Here is a 22,157-nt window from a genome sequence, read left to right as displayed (position 1 = left end):
CTATACATTTCCAATGTTAAAGATTTGTGGGACTAAGATAAAAAAAAAAAAAGAATAACAAGTGCAGGTATGGAAAAAGTGGAATACTTACTCACAGTTAATAAGAGCACCAACTGGTACAGCCACTCTGAAAATTTATACAAAAGTTCTTCAAAAATCTAGTGATAGGGTTACCATATGATTTGTGTATACTACTCTTGGACATATGACCAGTGGACTTCATATCTTCATACAGAGATTCTTGCTTATCTATATTCTTCATGATGCTTCAGAGTAGCCAGGAAATGAAAATGCCCTAAGTGTGCATCAACTTCTAACTGGCTAGTACACATATGACATATGACGCATTTAGAGAATGAAATGTTATCTACCTATTTAAAAACTGAAATTTGGAGGTAAATGGACAGAGCTTGAAATAATCATTCTGATTGAGATAACTCACACACAGAGAGATATGTCACATCTCATGTTCTCTATCAATATGTGTGCTAGTGTTGAATATTTAGTTATATTTTCCTAAATTGGACTACCAATAGGAGACAGGAAAGCAGTATTGGCTATCAGTGTAGCTTTTAACAGAAGGAAGCTAGAACTCAGGTGTTATGAAAACTAATATAGCAGGAAACATTAAGTTAGGTGAAAAATGTAAGAGCAGGGTATTAGAAAGAGTTCACTAAAGGACAAGTAGTACTTACGAAAAACTGATACCATTGACACATCATAAAATAAATTCGTGCACATACATAACAGGAGTTTAAATGGAGTTATTCTATAGTGAAGAGACAACACATCCATATCATTGGCTATGGAAGTCCACGTATTACGAATGGGTTATCTCTTTTGGAATTGTTGGTAAGTGGAGCTCCCACAGACTTATCCTCTTGAGCATGATGTCATGGTCCGATAACTGAAGACACTTTATGCTCAAGTTACAAAGTACGGAAAAATTCAATCTGGTAATCATTTAGATTTATCACTTTTAGATAGCTTTCATAGTTTTGAGATGTGTCCTGAATGTTGTCAGAGGAGAAAAGCAATCATCAGTTATGTTTACTAGTAGGACAATAGTAGTAATAGTAGGACAAATGTCATGGGAATGGCCAACCACTTCCTGATTGGAATTTAAGGCCTGTTCCACAAGATGCATCTCATGTCTGGTACTGTTATTGTAGCCAAGAATGCTTATCTAGGTAAGTTATGGCCCATAGAGTAGATACTATTGCTATTATTTTGCTAGTGGGACATAATATTACACTTAGTCCCTATGATGTCTCATTATAGACATAGATTTTTAGTTAATGAGTGCATCTCTCAAACATCAGCAAATAGTATCTCCTTCTAATAGATGGTAATTAAAATAGATACACAGACCTAGGTAACATGAAGAAAAATAAAGACTGTGGAGTGATCAGTGTGTGTGTGTGTGTGTGTGTGTGTGTGTGTGTGTGTGTGTGTGTGTCTCAGAATCATCACAGAACATGGAACAAAAAGATAGTAAGTTCCAGAAACATAAATAACTACAAGGAAATAGTGTTTTCCTGACTCAACAGCATAGTTGCACTTATGAACTCACAGTGTCTCTGAGAGTATGCATAAGGCCTGCATAATATCAAGCCAAACCAAAACCACAATTTGGAGGAGGACAATTATCATGCAGGATCAGTCTTAACTGAGGGTCTTTTGGAAACTGATTGCTGCTGGAATAGGAAGAGTCAAGGTTTCTTCAAAGATACAGGCCCTGAGAAGCTACGCATTATCCAGTAGATGGTCCCATGAACATGTAATCATCACTAGGTAACTGCACTCGGCTCCAAAAATTAGTAGGGAATAGTGGTGAGGGAGATAAAAGAAGAATTTTGGGAGAAGAATGGCAATAAGCAATGAAAAAAATCACATTATATTAATATATTAAGTTATCAATAAAAGGAACTGGGAACATTGGAAAAAGAAAAAGAGAAATTGTAAAAATAAATACAAAAATAGAGAAAAATAAATTATTTAGGACTTTCTAGTTTCCAATAGAAATCTTGAAGATAAAATGAACAGTCATAGGGGAGGGGAATAAGGGGAAAATGGGAGGGAGGGAAGAATGGGAGGATACAAGGGATGGGATAACCACTGAGATGTAACAAGAATAAATTAATTTTAAAAATTTAAAAAAATTTTACAGATAATTTTAGTAATCTTTGGGTTTTGAAAAAAGTGAAGATAAAGGTGAATTCTAAAATAATAAGCTGTGGCATCAAGCATAAAGATTCCATGTGGGTCTTGTTATTTTTTCTTTATTTGTTTTTTTATCTGACAGTTTTTATACACACATATAACACGACCCCTGTCACATGCACTGACATCTCTCTGGATATGTTGTTCTTCCAAACAGGACCTTTTCCTGTTTTCGTGTCTTTTTTTTTGTGTGTGGCACATGAGTTTAATTAATCAGAGGTTTTGCATGAGTTCACATTGGAGGTTATCAGTGGTCACATCACTGAGAAAAATGATACCGCGTCTTCCAGAAAACATTAAGTACCAATAATCCCTTTGGGATCAGTAGGGCCTCATCAAGCATTCTCCCAACTGAGCTAAAATGCTGACAGGACCAATCTTGTGCAAATCCTACACAGTAATCAAAACTGCAGTGAGTTTATGGGTGCTATAGCTAAGCTGTGTCCTTAAGATAACTTGTTATTACACATCTCTATTCTCTGGTTTGTACATTCTTCACAATTCCTTTCTCAGTGTAGCTTGAGAAATTGATATAACAGTCTCACTTAAGGCAGAGCACTGGACCATCTCCTACTTCTGTCAGCTGGGTTTCTGAGCTAAACACAGCTTGATGCAACAAAAAGCCTCTCTTATAAAGGCTGAACACAGAACTAGTCATTGAATAGAAGCATGAGTATTAGAAAGATACTTGGCAACATAGCTAATTAACATTTTAATTAGTTGAAGTACATTTAAAAGCTTATATGCTTCAATCTCAGATCAAGTTTTAATTGCTGGACAAAATGAGGCAGGTTATTTATCCAAATTATACCGTATTTTATTTTACAACCAGAAAAGACTCAGTAATTCAATTGATATGTGTATGTATATAGAAAGTTCCCAATATACCAGAGGCATCACTACCAACATGACAAAATCATTAGGACATTAATGTCCTCTTCTTAGTTTATTTTATTCTCTTCTGTTTGCTCTGTTAATTGATTGTTTTGTGTCTACTACTGAAAGAAAAAATTGGGAACCAGAAACATATATACAGATGGGAAGATGACGTGATGAGATAAGGAAATAGAAGTGATCAGGGCAAAGAGATTCCTCGAACAGTCTTTCCTCACAGCCCTCATAAAGAACCAGCCTTGTTAGAGCTCAGACTTAGATGTAGAACCATGAAGGTGTAAAGATCTGCAGCCCAGTTTTGGATACAGTCTTACTCAAGCCCTGATGACTAAACACAGAGTATGAAGTGTCCTGATATTATATGCCTATCTGTTCTAACAGTGGCACAATCACTCTAATGTCAGCTTTATATTAAAAATGTGCATTAATTATCCTAACCTATTTTAATAAGTACTATTTAATAACTTTTACTGGTCTTACTTAATTGACAGTATCTGAGATAGCTGTTGCTAGCATTTCCCCAATTTTAGAACAAATTCTCTAACATGAGTAAGGTTAGCCCTGTGTTCCAAATAAGGCAGTTGTAAGACTATATTTCTGAGTTCTCTAAAGAGTGTAAGAAATCTCAGATTGGACTCTCAAGTCATATAAATAAATGTACTGAACTAGAGAATTGTCTGTTTTTCTTATAAGTTTTACTACAAGAATAGAATTATCCTTTGCTTACCTGGCTGACAGGACTGTCTTAAAAATGTTCTTTCTGAGAAGAGGTATAAAGTGTATATATATATATATATATATATATATATATATATATATATATATATATATATATTTAAATTCTACAGATCAGTGTTGTTAATATGTTTAAAAGGTTATACATTTTTCCTCAGTATATAAGTCAAGACTGTTGTCACACCTAAAATTATTCACACTCTTTTGTCATCAGTCATTGTCAAATATTGTGCTTTGAGTGATTACTCTAATAATGGAGACATTTTTAGTTTTGTGAAATGTTAGAATAAAATGGTGTTGAATTTTAAGTATCTCTCATGGTTAATATTGTCTATTTGACAATATCTAGAATTAACAAAGATATAAGCCTCAAGGCATGTCAGTGAGGAACTGGCTAGACAGGTCAGTTAAGAAGAGGTATACAGTATGCTGAGTGAAAACTTTTATAGCCTATGGTTCCAGACTACTTAAGAAGAAAAGAGGAGGAGGATGCTGATCAGTACTCATTACTCTTGGAATGACTATTGAAATGTGACCAGACACTTCATCTATCTGTCATGATGTACTTTCTGCCATTCCCTCCTTGATGGACTACGTCTACTCAAACGATAAGCTGAAAGAAACCATTCCTCTAAGTTGCCTTTCTCAGCTATTTGGTACTGTCATAAGAAAAGTGAGGATCAAAGATGGCAGTACTGATCACACACTATCTGATCAGCAAGACAACACTGACTGCACAAGCTACCAAAGGACCAAACTGAGAGCTCCAAAACAGCAGTTCTGGTGTTTCTCAGGTGAGAGGAAACCACATGGTGTGGAATTCAGGTGGGTCCTACATCGAACTACCAGGCTAATCTACACAAAAGTCTCTGGGTGCCTGCAGGCCAGTGCACAGTATAAAAGTCTAGCCTGCTTGGGGCAAAACCTGTGTTCTGTGTCTCAGACTGAACTGTGGGCTATAAAACACCAGTATCTGTGCAGAACACAGGTAGATCTGACCTCAAGGTACTCGGCTAGTCCATGGAAGAGTTGCCTGATCCCCACAGATAAAGGGTTTCAGCCTATAGCCACTCACATACGAGCAACTTTCAATGCCCAGTGAAGGACCCCAGAAAATACCAAACAACATCAGAGGCAGACAGATGGCTGAAGGCCAGCTTAAAAACACAAACAACAAAAGCTAAATAATATGGAACATCCAGAAATGTATTAGGCCAATGCAATCAGCCCTGGTCACACTAACACACCTGAAACACAAGAAAGTGGCCTCAAATCTTTCCTAATGGATATTATAATGGAGGAAAAAAATCCATAAAGAAAAGCACAAATTGAGGAAATTTTGGAAAGAGGGAATTTAGAGAAATAAACAGGAATTATGGAGTTAAACATCAACAACACAGCACAAGAGATGGAGGAAAGAATCTAAAGTATAGAAGATACAATAGAAGAATTTGATGAAACCATCAAAGAAAATGTCAAATCTAAAAATGTTCTGATACAAAATATCCAAGAAATTAAGGATGCCATAAAGAGATGAAACCAAAGAATATAAGAATTGAGGAAGGAGAAGATACCTGGCTCCAAGCCCCAGAAAATATTTTCAGCAAATTTATAGAAGAAAAATTCCCCCAATATAAAGAAAGAGATGTAGATAAATAAACAAGAGGCCTACAGAACAGCAAATAGAGTATAACAGAAAAGGAAATCTACCTGCCACATTAAAACCAAAACTCAAAATGTACAAAAAAAAAAAAAAGGAGGAAAGAAAGAAAGAAAAGAAAAGAAAACAGCAATGGAAAAAGGCCAGTAATACACAATGGCAAACTTATCAGAATCATGTCTGACTTTTCAACAGAAACCATAAAAGCCAGAATAGCCAGGGCAGATGTCTTCCAAACCACAAGAGACCACAGAAGCAGGCTAGACTACTATACCCAGCAAAACTTACAATAACCATAGATAGAGAAAAGCAAATATTCAGCAACAAAAACAAATTTAAACAGTATCTATTCAAAAATCCAGCCCTACAGATATACTAGAATAAAAACTCCAACCCAAGGAGGCTAACTGCACCCAGGAAAACACAGTAAATAGATAATCTCACCTTAGCAAAACGAAAATTGGACAAACCCACAAGAATACTTCCTGTTGTTTGGTAGTACATCCTCTGGGTATATTCCAAGGAGTGGAATAGCTGGGTCTTGAGGAAGCCCTATTCCCATTTTTCTGAGAAAGCACCAGATAGCTTTCCAAAGTGGTTGTACTAGTTTGCATTCCCACCAGCAATGCAGGAGTGTTCCTCTTTCTCCACACCCTCGCCAGCATGAGGTGTCAGTTGAGTTATTGATCTTAGCCATTCTGATGGGTGTAAGATGGAATCTCAGTGTCGTTTTGATTTGCATTTCTCTGATGACTAAGGAGGTCGAGCATTTCTTTAAGTGTTTCTCAGCCATTTGATATTCCTCTGTTGAGAATTCTCTGTTTAGCTCTGCGCCCCATTTCTCTATTGGGTTATTTGGTTTGGTGGTGTTTAATTTCTTAAGTTCTTTATATATTTTGGATATTAGACCTTTGTCAGATGAAGAGTCGGTGATGATCTTTTCCCAGTCTGTAGGCTGTCGCTTTGTTCTCTTGACAGTGTCACCAGCCTTACAGAAGCTTCTCAGCCTCATGAGGTCCCATTTATTAATTGTTGATGTTAAGGCCTGGGCTGTTGGTGTTCTGTTCAGGAAGTTGTCTCCTGTGCCTATGAGTTCCAGACTCTTCCCCACTTTTTCCTCTAACTGGGTTAATGTCTGTGGTTTTAAGTTGAGGTCTTTAATCCACTTGGACTTGAGTTTTGTGCATGGTGACAAATAGGGGTCTAATTGCATTTTTCTACATGTAGACATCCAGTTAGACCAGCACCATTTGTTGAAGATGCTGTCGTTTTTCCATTGAATGGATTTGGCTTCTTGGGTCCTGGAAAACTACAGGCGAGTCTGGGCCCTGGGGTCCTCCGCAAACTGTGGCAACAGCCAAGGAAAAAATAGGCAGTAAAAACCTTGAACCCCTACCCGGACTAGCCGATGGACATTCTCCACTGTTGAGTGGAGAAGAAGATCTAACTCTCACACAAACTCTGGTGCCCCATATTTGATCATGTCCCTTGGATGGAGATGCCTGGTGGCACTCAGAGGAAAGATAATAGGTCACCAAGGAGAGACTTGATACAGTATGAGCATATTCAGGGGGAGGAGATCCCCCTCAGACACAGACATAGGGGAGGGGAGTAGGGGGGGGAAGTGGGAGGAAGGGAGGGATGGGAGGATACATGGGATGGGCTAACAACTGAGATGTAATATGTATAAATTAATAAAAATGTATTAAAAAAAAAAAAGAAAATAAAGCTAATATAAGCATGTTAAAAAAAAAAAAAAAAAAAAAAGAATACTTCCATCCAACATCAAAATAAAATGACCTAACAGTCACTGGTCATTAATGGTCATTAATCTCTCTCAACATCAATGGCCTTAACTCTCCAATAAAGAGACACAGACTAACAGAATGGATATGTAAACAAGACCCAGTATTCTGCTGCATACAAGAAAGACACCCCAAGAAAAGGATTACCTGTGAGCAAAGGGCTGGATAAAATCTTCCAAGTGCACAAACATAAGAAACAAGCTGGAATAGTCATTCTAGTATCTAATAAAATAGACTTTCGAGCAAAATTAATCAAAATAGATGAGGAAGGGCATGCTCATCAAAGGAAAATTCAACCAAGATGATATCAAAACTCTGAATATCTATAACCCAAACACAAGGGACCCACATTTGTAAAGGAAACATTAACAAAGCTTAAGCCACAAATTTATCCCCACACATTAATAGTGGGAGACTTCAACATCCCCCTCCCACCAAAGGTTATGTCAACAAAACAGAACCTAAACCAAGAAATAATGACACTAACAGATGAAATGACTCAAATGAGCCTAACAAACATCTACAGAACTTTTCACCTAAACACAAAAGATTACACCTTCTTCTCAGAACCTCATAGAACTTTCTCCAAAATTGACCATAAAGTAGGTCAGAAAGCAAGGCTCAAAAGACACTAGAAGATTAAAATAATACCCTGTATCTTATCAGACCACCATTGACTAAAACTGGACTTCAAGAACAACAGAAATAACAAAAAGCCTACATACATATGGAAATTGAACAATTCTCTCTATTCAATAACTACTGGGTCAAGGAAGAAATAAAGAAAGAAATTAGAGACTTCCTAAAATTCATTGAAAAAGAAGTTACTACATAAGCAAACTTACAGGACACAATGAAAGCAGTGCTAAGAGGAAAGTTCATAGCACTAAGTGCCTTTATAAATACATTGGAAACATCTCATACAAGCTACTTAATTATACATCTGGAAGCTATAGGAAAAAAAAGAAGCAGATACACCAAAAATGACTGGAAATCATCAAACTCAGGGCTGAAAGCAATAAATTAAAAATAAAGAGAACAATTTAAAAAGTCAAAGAAGCTGGAAGTTGGCTACTTGAGAATATCAACAAGATAGACAAACCCTTACCTAAACTAACTAAAAGCAGAGTTACACTGTCCAAACCAAGAAATCAGAAATGAAAACAGAGACATAACAACAGACACAGAGGAAATCAAAAGAATCATTAGGTCTTACTTCACAGGCCTATATGCCACAAAATTTGAAAATCTAACTGATATGAACAATTTTCTTGATAGAGTTTACTTATCAAAGTTGCATCAAGATCACGAAAAAAAATTAAATAGTCCTATTTCTCTTAAGGAAATAGAAGAAGTCACAAAAAAAATCTCTCAGAAAAAGAAAGAAAGAAAGAAAGAAAGAAAGAAAGAAAAGAATAGAAAAGAAAAGAAAAAGAAAAAGCCAGAGAGAGATGTCATCGGCACAGAATTCTACCATACCTTCAAAAAACAGTTAATACCAATACTTCTCAAACTACTCCACAAAATAGAAATGGAAGAAAGTTTACCAAAATTATTCTGTGAGACCACAATCACCTTGATAGCTAAACCACACAAAGATCCAACAAAGAAAGAGAATTTCAGACCAAATTCTTTTATGAACATTGATACAAAAATACTCAATAAAACATTCACAACAAAAATCTAAGAACACATCAAAATACCATTCACCATGACCAAATAGTCTTCATCCCAAGCATGCAGGGACAGTTCAATATATGGACTCCATCAATGAAATCCAACATATAAACAAACTGAAAGGAAAAAAGCCATAGGATCCTATCCCTAGATAACAAAATGAAACACCTGCTCACGTTAAATGTCTTGGAGAGACCTATCTCTAAAAATAATATCTAAAATCTGATTCTAAACCATTGAGATGTAACAAGAATAAATTAATAAAAAAAGAAAAAAATTCATTTAAAATTCATTCTTAACTTTAAAATCATGTTTCTACAATTTTATTTTTAAATAAACTTCCGGCATAATAAAAATAAATAAATAAATAAAAATAAAAATAAAAATCTAAAGACTAAAGTCTAAAATCTAAAATATCTAAAATGATATCTAAAAATATCTAAAAATAATATCTAAAATAATAAAGGCTATACACAGCCAACCTATAACCAACATCAAATTAAATAGAGAGAAACTCAAAGAAATTCCACTAAAATCAGGGACTAGACAAGGCTGCCTACACTTTCCATATCTCTTCAATATATTACTTGAAGTTCTAGCTAGAGCAATAAGACAAAAGGAGATTGAGGGGATCCACATAAAAAAAGAAGAGGTCAAAGTATTGTTATTTACACATGATATGATAGTATACATAAGTGACATACAAAATTCCACCACAGAATTTGTACAGCTAATAAATAACTTCAGCAAACTTCCTGGATACAATATGAATTCAAAAGAATCAGTAGCCCTCCAGGACACAAATGACAAATGGGCTGAGAAAAAAAATAGAGAAACTATACCCTTCAAAATAGCCACAAATAATATAAAAGTATATTGGTGTAACACTAGCAAAGCAAGTGAAAGACTTGTATGAAAAAACTTCAAGTCTCTGAAGAAGAAACTGAAGAAGAAAGCAGAAGATGGAAAGATTGCCTATGCTCATGAATCATGGAGATTAATATAGTAAAAATGGTCTCCCTGCCAAAAGCAATCTACACATTCAATGCAATCCCTAGAAAAATAGCTACACAATTGCTTACAGACTTTGAAAGATCAATTCTCGACTTCATATGGAAATATAAAAACCAAGAATTGCTAAAAATAAAATCCTGTACAATAAAAAATTTTCTGGAGGAATTTCTATGCCTGATCTCAAGCTGTACTATAGAGCAATAGTAATAAAAACTGAGGGTACTGGCATAGAAATAGGCTGATTTATCAATAGAATAGAATCAAAGACCCAGAAATAAACCTATACACCTATAGGCACTTGATTTTTGACAAGCCAAAGTCATACAATGGGAAAAGAAGAAAATATCTTCAAAAAATGGTACTGGTCTAACTGGATGTCTACATATAGAAAAATACAAATATATCCATATTTGCCACCCTGAACAAAACCCGAGTCCAAATGGAATAAAGACCTCAACACAAAACCTGACGCACTAAATCTGTTAGAAGAAAAAGTGGGGAAGAGCCTTGAACTCACAGACATAGGAGGCAACTTCCCAAAGAGAACACCAATAAGTCAGGCTCTAATATCAACAATTAATAAATGGCACCTCTTAAAACTGAAAAGCTTCTGTAAGGCAAAGGACACTGTCAACAGAACAAAACAACAGCCTTCAAACTGGAAAAGATATTCACCAACCTTAATCCAACAAAGGGCTAATATCCAAATATATAAAGAATTCAAAATATTAAATACCATCAAACCAAATAATCCAATTAAAATATGGGGTACAGAACTAAACAGAAAATTCTCATCAGAGGAGTATCAAATGGCTGAGAAACACTTAAAGAAATCCTCAATGTCCTTAATTATCAGGAAAATGCAAATCAACTAACACTGAGATTCCATCTTACACCTATCAGAATGGCTAAGATAAAAAAAAAAATCAAGTGATAGCACATGCTGGCAAGGATGTAGAGAAAGAGAAACACTCCTCCACTGCTGTGGGGAGTGCAAACTTTTGCAACCACTTTGGAAATCAACCTGGTGCTTTCTCAGAAAACTTACAATAGCTTTACCTCAAGACCCAGCTATACCACTCCTGGGCATATACTCAAAAGATGCCCTACCACACAACAAGAGCATTTGCTCAACTATGTTCATACCAGCTTTTGCTCATAATAGCCAGAATCTGGAAAACTATCTAGATGTCCCTCAAACAAAGAATGGCTAAAGAAACTGGTACATTTATACAACGAAATACTACTCAGCCATGCAAGCAAATGGTTGTAACTAGAAATATCATCTTGAGTGAGGTAACTCAGACCCAGAAAGATACATATGGTATATACTCACTTATAAGTGGATATTAGCCCAACATAGATACCCTATGAGCGACTTTACCCAGCAGGGGATCAGGACAGATGCTGGGACTCGCTGCTGGACTCGGGGTGGAGCTCTGGGAAGTATATGGAAGAATGAGGGTATGAAAGTACCCAGCGGGGTCAGGAGCCCTACAGGGAGACCATGAAGGCCAGCAGATCTGCATAAATGTATGCACCAACCAAGGATACTGCATGCAGAGAAGCTAGACCCCTGTTCAGGTATAGCAAATGGACAGCTCATTCTCCACAATTGGTGGTGTGGGGGACAGAAACACTGCCTCTGACATGAACTCTGGTGCTGGGATTTGATCCCCTTGGCAGTGTGGGCCTTCAGGCACGCAGAGGAAGGGCACACAGGCTATCCTGATGAGAGCTTATAGGCTGTGGTCAGATGGTAGGGGTAGACCCCTCCTGTGGGAGGTCTAGAGGAGGGGAATAGGGCAGAAGAGGGAGGAGGGTGGGAATGGGTGAGGGAATAATAATAGGGATGTAATGTGAATAAATAAAAAAAGGGTTAGTATAAGAACTGACAGTGAGATAGAGGTTGTTACTGTGACAAAACTGACCCTGTGCTTTCTAACCCTTTGGGATTGATTTAAGAGAGGAGTGTGATGGTGTATGGGAGTTTGGGCTAGATAATCCCTTCAATCCTGTAAACACAGGCGAATGGGCCATTTCCTGGCTGGTGTTTGGAAGACTAGAAGGCCAGAAGAAATATAAATACTAAAGCCCCTGATTCATGAGATTTCTGAGCAGTATGGGGATCCTATAGAGAAATAGGAGGAGGTGATTGAGCTACACTCAGTCCGTATTCTGTCCAATTACTGAGAACTTACATTGAAAATTAATAAAGCAAGGCGCTAACTTCTTCATTCAAAGAAATTTTAAGAGAAAATGGATTTCAGGTCATGAAATGCTAATGCTTGTTCTCTTTTTTTATGGCTATAAGGAGAGAGGAGAGCAAAATGATGCTAAAAACTGTGACATTTGGTTAGGAGCAAATTTATATGAGCCTTTTCACAGCAACCGTCTCAATCTCACTGCCATTCTTATATTAATTACTTTTCTTATGATTGTAACCAAATAGCTGACAAAGGCAGTATGAGCAAGTTTAAATTAGGGGTGATCACAGATAACAAAGCTCCTGTGGTTGATAACAGTATCAGAACCATTAAAAATACATCATCTTTGCATGCATTAAGACGTGGTGTGGAGTGCAGGATTCCACTCACTGAAAGCTCTAGCTTATGAGAATAGAAACACAGTTCACAAGAGATTTGCTGAAATGAGAATGAAACTCAGAGGATCTACCAAATAACTGCCTCTGCAGAAAGAAACTACCACAGCAACTTGGCCTAGGGGAAACAAATTGCATCTCAACCTGGCAATAGAGTATGGCAGGATTGCTATGTGGTTCTGGTTTGATCGGCATGAAAAAAAAATGGAGGAATGTGGATTGTAACGGAGGGTTATGCTAAGGTTTTGGAAATGTGCTGAAGCCAGGAGATGGATAGCAATATTAGAATCTCTGGAAGGAAATCCCAGGGAGCTATTGCATAAAGCTAGATAGGTGAAGTATAGATTGAAATGCAGACTCCGCAATGTCTGTGAAACCATAAAAGATTCAAAAAATAAAAAGCTACTAGCATGAATGGAGCCAGATTAATGAAGATTAAGTGTGCTACAGGCAACGGGGTTAGGGGAGAGAGTCTATTCAAGAATTCGGAGCACAGCTGAATCCATCACAAGCCCCAGATACCTGCAGGACTCTGCAGCTTCTCCTGTTAGTCTTGCTGGGCTTTTTTTTTTTTTTTTTTTTTGCCTTGGTTCAATCACTACTTGGTGATATCCAATTTCTTTCCTTTTGAAAGTGCCATTGTATGCTAGAACTATGTAACTTGATTATTTTTATATTATCTCATAGTTTAAGAGATTGTCTTGACTTTCAAAAGAAACTTAGATTTTGGAGTTTTAGAGAATTGTGGACTTGTTACAGACTCTGGGGGCTTTTAAAGTTAGACCAAATATATTTAGCATTTCAAAAGTTTCATAAGCCTATGTGGAGGAGAAATGAGATGTATGTGTTTTAAAATGTTATGTCTGGATGTCAAATTGACAAATAGTCACCCTTGATGGTTAAGTCTGTGAATTTGTCAGCCTCTGGAATCACTGGAGTCAATCTCTTGCCATATCTTTGAAATATTTTCAAAACTACATCAGCTGAGATGAGGAGACCCAGTCTGAAAGTGAGGGCACCATTCAGTGATCTGAATCCCAGACTCTAGAAAAGGGGAAAACAAGTTGAGACTCAGTATGCATCACTTTGCTTCTTTTTTAAAACTATAATTTATTCACATTACATCATCCTAGACCTCTGATGGGGTGTCTTCCCCCATTGAATGGCCACAGCCTGTCCGGTCTCATCAGGATAGCCTGCATCCCCATCCTTCCTATTGACTATGGCTGCACTGTGAACATCTGCCTCAGCTTCCTGCTGTCTTTCCTTCCCTGTGTGGTGGCTGATGTCCTCTCAAAGTAAAAGCCAAAATCATCTCGGCTCCCTTAAGTTGCTTCTTTTCACACAAAAGGAAGAGGTAACTAATACTTGATCTTCCTGAGTACTGACAATTGTTCAGGTTTGATGTTGTGGCTATTGTTGATTGTTTAGTCTACAGAAAAATTACTGCTTTATTCATTTTGAATTGATGTTTCTTTGCTCTTATTTTATTGGGAGTGTCAGTTATGGTGGAAAAGAATGCAACACACCTAGATTAAAGTCTGATGTAATGTTCCTTACCTCAAAAGAGAATTCATGCTTGCTTTTGTCTACACATCTGTAGCCACAAACATCGTGGAACATTTAAACTAATTTTGACATTCAAGACCATTTTGGGGCTGAGGATTATTACTTTGGGGACCTGTTTGTACCAGCTTACTGTTACCTGATATATAACCTTTCAGTATCCCAGTGATTGGCAGCCCTACCTGCAAATGATCTCTAAAGTTTAACAGAGATTTTGTATTCCTTCAAAATTAGAAAACACACAGGAAAAATCAGGCACAGATTCTCTTTGCCTGAGAACCTTCCAGCAGAAGTGCCTTGGGGTATACTAGTTCTCTCTTGATGCTGGGAAATATATATATATATTTGGTCAGTCTTTCTGGTGTCTGTGTGTGTGTGTGTGTGTGTGTGTGTGTGTGTGTGTGTGTGTGTGTGTGTTTGACTATGCATGTAACTGTAGATAAGAACTGAAAATCTTTTCAGTAATAGCCATGCTTTAATCAGTGTTTGCTTTCTCAATCTTTTCCTTAATTACTATGCCCTCATGGAAGCCCCATTGTACCTTTGCTTACAATTTTAATCCATGTTTTCATTGTTTTCTATTATATTACACTTTTTAAAATACTCATGCCAATTTACAGTTTTACATTTTTACCTACCACATTAAGGACTAAACAGTTCTTTGTGTCCTCGTATTTTCTATACTAAAATACTGACAACTTGTATAAATTTGCATATATTTCCATTATGATATCCTCTTTTTGAACTACTTCTCTTGATTTTTAAATGTATAGGTGTTTTCATTAGTTTCTTTTTTCCTTCCATTAAGTTAGCTGCTCTGTTTTCAGAAAATTTAAACTAAATGCCTGTTTTTTCAAAGGCTCTTTGATTTACCATGCTCTTGCTATTGATGACTGCATTATAAGATCAAAATATCAAAGGAAAAACATGTAATGAATGTCCCACCTTATAACCATCATAGCTCAGCAGCACAGCAAATTACCTTCTTTATCATAATCATGTGTATGACTGGGGCTGTAGCTCACTGAAGAAGGAATTTATTGCACCTCATCAGCCCTGGGAGAGATCAACATGCAAAATGGAAACTGAAAGCTGCGCCTGGTGGCTCATGCCTTTAATCCCAGAACTCAGAGAGGCAGAGGCAGGCAGATCACTGTGAGTTTGAGGCCAGCCTCGTCTACAGGGAGAGTCCAGGACAGCCAAGGCTACACAGAGAAACCCTGTCTCAACAACAACAACAACAGCAAAAACAAACAAACAAAATAAAAAGTAACTGAAACTGAAAAATCTCTGTATTGACCTTCTAGCTTCGCTTGTCTTTAAAGGTCACTGATTCTGGAGGACACATGCTGAGCTAAACACTATTAGTAATTCACTGTCTCGACTGTAAATTGTGCTTGTGACATGTTATGTTTCAAAGACTTGAAAAACACTTTGAGTATACCAGCAACTCCTCATTTGGGCTATACACAAGTCAGGGGCTGGCCTTTTGTCGTAAGCATGAAGCACACCAGCCTAAGATTGTGTCAATTTTGCAGTCTTGAACTGTCAAGGAACAGCTGACTGCATTTTCTTTTTAGTGGAACAATGTAGAGTTTGATTTATTTCTTTTTCTCCTCTCTGATCATGATGTTAGCTAAAGGTCAACTTGGTTTTTTGATTTGTTCTCAATAATCTTATGAATTACATATTGCAAATTGTTTCCACTATTCTAAGAATTGACTGGCCATAAATATATTTCATGGTACATTAACTATCTGACTATAAACCTAAAGCATGTCTGACCATAAACCCATAACATGTACTTTTCCCATGATAGTAAAAAATAACTGCAAAATTCCACTTTTGTAATCACTTGCTGGTTTGCCATAAGAGGGCCTTTCTACTTCTGGTCTGGGCTGCTTTCTTCTCCTAACATGGGAACTGTAACTTCTGACCAACCATAAATAAAACTTGTACCATGCAGTGGTAGCTCCTGGCTTTCAACGCCATAAACAAACAGGTATCCCATAAAGACCCCAAGGTTTGATTACACCTGAACAGAGCAGTAACCACTTCACCGCCAGTCACCTTTCTCTGTGCTTAAATGGCCATCTCATAAATAACCTTAGGCCTGTCCTAAGGAGGGTAGAGCTAGAGCTGAGGTCTCCATGAATGCTGGGTCTTGCTGACCAAACTGTCTTTACCCCCATCCATTGCAGTGAGTGGCATCCTAAATTGGAGCAAACAGATCTAGTTCTATAAGTACCGTTTTCATGCTTTGTTCATACTTCATAAATTAAAAACATCCTGAATTTTAAAAACATTATTACAGAGATTATATATACAGCATTCTATATGTCATTTGCTACTAGAGAAATCTATTTAGAATCACGTAAAACATTTGTAGGTTCACAAAAAAAATATACCCCAGATAAGAGGGGACAAAATTATAGAAGAATTATAATCTTTATCTATGAATGCAATTTATCAGTGTCTGATCTCCTGTTAAGAAAAATCATGAGCAGTAGTTTGTTTTTTAAGATTTACTTTTTTTATTTCTAATGTGTGTCTGAATGTGTTTGTGCATGTATATGTAGGAGGCCAGAGAGGACACTGGATGCCCTTGAGTTGGACTTAGAGGTAGTTGTGAGCCAAACTCGGTCTTCCACCAGAGAGGGGAGTGCCACTTGTCTGTGATGAGTGCGCCTGAGTGTTAGAGGGAGCCTTGCAGGGGTGAGATCTCTCTGGCCACTTTGTGGGTCCCAGGCCTCCAGCTTATGTCTTCAGGCTTGGCAACAGTTGTCTTCGCCTGATGAGCACTCTGGCGAACATGTGCAAGGCTCTGAATATGAGTCTCAGCACACGCACAAAAAAAAAAAGAGTAATTTCCTCTTGGTGAATTTAACTTCCATGTCTGGTCTCTACAGAGTTTCAGGGCTAAAGTTATTTTGTCTTTTAACAGTGTGACTCCACTACTTTTCTGCTATTATCTTTCTTTGTCAGACTTTTCCACCAGGAATCTTTGTTCCTTCTTTGTTGGTTTTGCTTCTTCGTACACTTGCTCATGATACTCTGTATTGTACTTGTATCATGACGGATAAGACTTTCTCTATCCTTGGGAGGTTTCTAACTTTGATCGGTGGTAAATTCCTCTGGTTCTTTCTCTCACACTCTTGAGAATAACGAAGAGAAAATTTGTGAATTCTAGACTAGCCTCTTTTAGGAACAGTGCAAAAAGAATGCATTCTCCTCTAAAGGCTACAAGATAGCCCCATAAAGGCTATGGATAGCCCAATGCCCATAGAAGACTCTTATTTAAAGCCAGTCTCCTTCTTTGCTTCCACATGAAGCCAATAACCACAGATGTTTTCTGTCTTACTCATCAGAAACCCATTGTTATAAGTTGATATTTCCTTTTAAGCATGCCTTTTAGAGATTGTTCTGAAGGTTCTTGCAATAATTTATCACCTGGTTAGAATGAAAAGTTGTTTCTAGTTGTTTTCCCGAAGAAACCCTTTGAAGTAGAAAGCCACAGATGATCACGTAGCAACCTCCCACTTTGGCTGCTTCTTAACACTTGGAGTAACTGTTTCTCCCTCTGGGGAATTTCACTCACTGTTGGAAAATCTGCTCTCTGCACAGGAGGCTGTTTGTGTCTCTGTATCATGTGCCATATCATAGCCATTATTCAAAGACCCTCTTCACGTAGGAGATTGTGTCTGTATCCTTTGCAGTATCATAGCCATTGCATCTGTTTATCTTGTCCCTTATTAAGGACATTGCTCTATTAATGGTGGATGTTACCTTTCTCTCTGCATCCCTTTTATTTTTATTTTTAATTTACAGGTCTGAGACATATTGTTATGATAATTATTTCAAATATTATAACACTAATTTAATTTTTAAAAACCTCATTTCAACCCCCATACTACTGAAATAAGGTGGTAGTGTGAAGAACTCTGAGATCTAACACTTCTAAGAAGCTGCTCTTATTCTTCTAAGAAGGCATAATACCCATACTAATGGGTATTAAATAAATGTGGATAATCATCATAATGTGGTTATTCCTCTGTTCTGAGCTGTAAGTGTAGTTAAACGGGAATGAGCCCTTTGAACATGGAACAGTTAAAGGGTGTCCACAGGCAATGAAAAAATTCCAACTCTACCTATCCTTTCAGATCTATAATCCTGTAGTACTCTACAACTGTCTTTATACTCTTTATATTTTTCAAGGATGTTATTGAGTACATTATTCATGATAATCAGTGGGAAACACTGTTCTTATTCAGTAAAATGATATTTGTATTTGGAGACTATTTTAAAATAAAATTAGGAAAAATGACAAAAGCCATATGTCCAAACTATATGAAAAATTATTTCCTGATAAAAATAAAATTTCCATTTTTGAACATATAAAAACTCTCATTTCATAGATTGCGCTGGCTTAGACTTTGTTATAGTTGATATCAGTCAAAGAGTAGCATTTAATAGCAACATTAGCACCAAAATCTAAGTACTGAAACTGGCCTAGGAGCCTTCTTTTTGCAAAGCCCAGAGGAATTCCCCTGCATTCTATTTTCTTCCTTCATCCTCACCCCTGCGGCTTCTACTTTTGGTTCAGTTATATAGTCATGGCTCAGGGATAGAAATCAGAGCAGCTTCAGAACCTCCCTCTCTCTCTTCTCCAAATACTAGAAGGCAACTGTCTTGGTCTCTGGTTGCTAGAGTTGTCAGGGTGAATGTGTTTCCATTGAAGGCAAGCAGGGATTTGCATCGTGTAAACTCTAGCTATCATGGTCTATACTAGATCCTATAAATCATAGACAGCATCAGCCCTGTGTCCATCCATTGTTTTCTACTAAGTTTATAATTAGCTTATATTCCTTATTTAGACTAGACAAATGCTTCCCTCCATAGGTCCTTGCAAGGATGGAGCTGAGAGCAAGCTAGACAAACCACTAGGTTTACAACAAAAATCAGAAAGTGATGTTTTCACATTTAACTCTGACATATAACAGACATAATAACTGGTTCTCCTTAATGATTGGAAATAAACCTGTTATCCCTTTGAACACTACTAATCAAGCTAATGTAGTCTTATTAAAATTTTACTACATGTTTTTCTCAGTAATATAAAGTGTTACAGATTATAGAAATATACTACCATGCTTTAATTTGTAATACTTAAATATGTAAATATATCAAGATGTGGTTGTACTTATATGATTGAATCTCATATTTAAAGTACAATTTATCTTTGGCACTAGTATATGTATCACTGTTTGATATCAGTACATTTAAACCATATATTTTCTGCATTTATCCTTGATGTGATTTTCTTCACACTCAGTACTAAATTCTCTCCTTGTTATAAGCAGGGACTCTGGTGTTCTGATCAACTCTGTCCCCTTGCACCTTCAATGACAACTGGTCAAATGCTATGCTGACATGCACTTGGGGATGGAAACATGTAAAAAAAGAAGTAGGCTTATCCAGTATAATATTTTTTCATAAGCTCATTGGCTTATTAAATGGACTTATATGAAGCTGAAACTTGTTTCTAATCTATACATTCTAATATTATGATTCATTCATTCATACACACTCATGCATTTTGTAAATTTTCAAGAAGTATATGAAATTATTAATACTAAAATATAGTTTTAATCCTCTGTTATAATAACCACTAACTAACGACATCTGTGAAGTAGTCTTGGCTTAGTAACAGACAGAACACACATGTTAAGATAGGTATCAGCACCTTTACCCACTAGTCTTTTGCAACTCTTAAAAGTAAGGATTTATTGACATCATTTTTTTCAAAAATGTTTTCTATTAAAAACAAAAACCTGATAGGTAAGCTGTTGCACATTTGATAGAGCTGGGTGTGTGCTGATAAGGTGAGCATTCTGGTGGGAGAGACAGGGGCATCAGAAATCCAAGATCATCTTCTAGCCCCATAGTTTGAACCTAGCCGACATTGTTTAAGATGTCTTAAAATCAATCAGTCAAGCAAACAAACAAAATTTAATCATCCCGCAGATTGTTGACAAAGGTCTTCTTAGAAAGATAGTAGGTCAACAGGAAGAAAGAAGTGATATATATATATAGACTTCAAAAATGAAAGTGATGCCAATTATATCACCTTGGGTTATCTGAAACCGTGGCTGACCATTTACAGCTGTTGTAAATTCCTAACATAGAAAGAAAGGAAAGGGGAACATTATTGTAGACAAGCTCATCTCAGCATCTATCTAAGGAATCACTAGATGAGAGGTGCTCTAGCCATTGCTCAACCAAAACCCAGACACTGAACTCAAGGTAAAATAGACACAAATCATGCTCCTGAAGGAGTATGGAAGTCTCAATATCCTATAAAATTACACTCTTGATATTACTATTACTAATATTAGTCAGTGTATGTGATAATGTGTTTTCACTATAAATAACTGTAGCCTACTTGAAATTGGTCAGTCGTGTAATGCAAACAGGAGTCTCACAGGAATTTTTACAATTCCTATGCCCTACATTGTATAAGTCTCATTTCCTTGAGTTAAGAAAATCCCTGTAAAATTTCTCTAGAGTATTTGGCCAGTATTGTTTTCTAAGCCCCATAAGAGACAGCTCTGTCTGTCACTGTTTTCAAATAATGTGACGTTACGTTCAACCAATGACTGAGTTTTCAATAGTTAGTCTGAAATGGTAATGCTTTTCTTTTTACAGTGTTTTACAAATAAGCTTCAAATTTTTTGTCTGTCTTAGGAGCCTTACTGTTATCTTGCATGTCACTTTTAGAAGCATTCCAAAATATTATAAACTAGTACCAACCCTGTGTTTGCCCAATCACAAAATATACATTCATTACAGAATAATATAAGAAAGCTATTAAAACATTACAATGTATTGAATTGTTGCTCTTTCATTTCTCTTTTTTATTTGAGAGACTAATATGATTACATCATTTTTCCCTTTCCTTTCCTCCCACCATGCCTCTCAAATTCTTCTTTTTATTCTTAAATTCATGGTCTCTTTCTTCAGTAATTTCTTCCCCTCTCAACATTCCTGAGTTGTGTCTAGTTCTTTATGTAGGGCTAAGGCCTCCTGGACTTTCCCCAACTGCTCTAAAATTAGACTTAAGATCTTTTCCATGAGAGAGTATTCATGTCTGTTGCTGGAAAACTCTTGGAGGGAGACCTACAGCCACCTCTTTACTAACTACATTCTGAAAATCTGACTTTATATCCACAGATAAGTGTAGTACTCTCACCACATCATGAAAGTACTCCCTCCACATCATGAAAGTACTCCCTCCACATCTCTTCATAACAGAGGGAAAGCTCTACAGAAAACCACATCCAGCAGTGATGGAGCAATAGAAGGGCTTCTATGCCTATTTAATGGGCCTGAGAGAAAATCCAAGCATCTACATTCTTCTTTTCACAAATAAGTTTGGACCCAGAGACTTTTTTCCTTCATCTGCAAATCCAGAGGAAGTGCCAAAAAACAAGAGACTCAAAGCTTATCCTGGTCACAATATTAAAGGTTTTTGGTGCATGGTTGGTTGTTAAGGCTGTAGTCAGTCTTGTGGGGGAAGGTGTACTAGGGCAGAAGTAAACAGTAGTGGAATCTAGTCATGTCATGGGATGCATTCAGGAAGAAAAAAGGAAAGGAAAGAGCAGAGGCCCCTGTGACCCTTCAAGGATATTCCTGCAATGACGTAATGTCTTCTTATGTGCCTCCACCTCTTAACATTTCTACCATCTCCAAGGGCTTGGGACCAAGCATTCATAGGTCAGCCTTAGAGGATGTTTAAAGTCTAAGCCAATGAATTCTTCAGCTTTGTCTGGGTTTTAGTAGTAAGCCTACCCCTCTAGCAAAATGTTTATTATTTGACATTTTGTCAAGTACTATTTGCTGTTTAAGTGTCAAAACCCTAGAGTAAACATACTAAAGAGGTCCCCAAATCAAAATATAATTAGACATAGAGATGGCATACTAT

At 36.8% G+C, this 22,157-nt stretch overlaps 1 protein-coding gene across 6 annotated transcripts in view; it reads right to left on the bottom strand.

Moving 5' to 3' along the window:
• Nucleotides 1-22,157, bottom strand: part of SNTG1 (syntrophin gamma 1) — a 707,225-nt gene that overhangs the window by 402,419 nt on the left and 282,649 nt on the right. For 2 of the 6 annotated variants that reach the window (XM_084773020.1, XM_084773019.1), the window contains exon 1: nt 17,230-17,325. The exons of 3 other annotated variants lie outside the window; for them this stretch is intronic. In XM_084773020.1, the coding sequence (XP_084629146.1) occupies nt 17,230-17,250 (21 nt within the window). In that variant the 5' untranslated portion in view covers nt 17,251-17,325. Of the gene's footprint in view, nt 1-17,229; nt 17,326-22,157 lie in introns of those variants that run through there. One more of the 6 variants, XM_084773021.1, reaches the window with a different exon arrangement.

The sequence above is a fragment of the Acomys minous genome, assembly GCF_964271855.1.
Source record: "Acomys minous genome assembly, chromosome: 1".
NCBI lineage: Eukaryota > Metazoa > Chordata > Mammalia > Rodentia > Muridae > Acomys > Acomys minous.
This window is presented reverse-complemented; position numbering and strand designations above follow the sequence as displayed.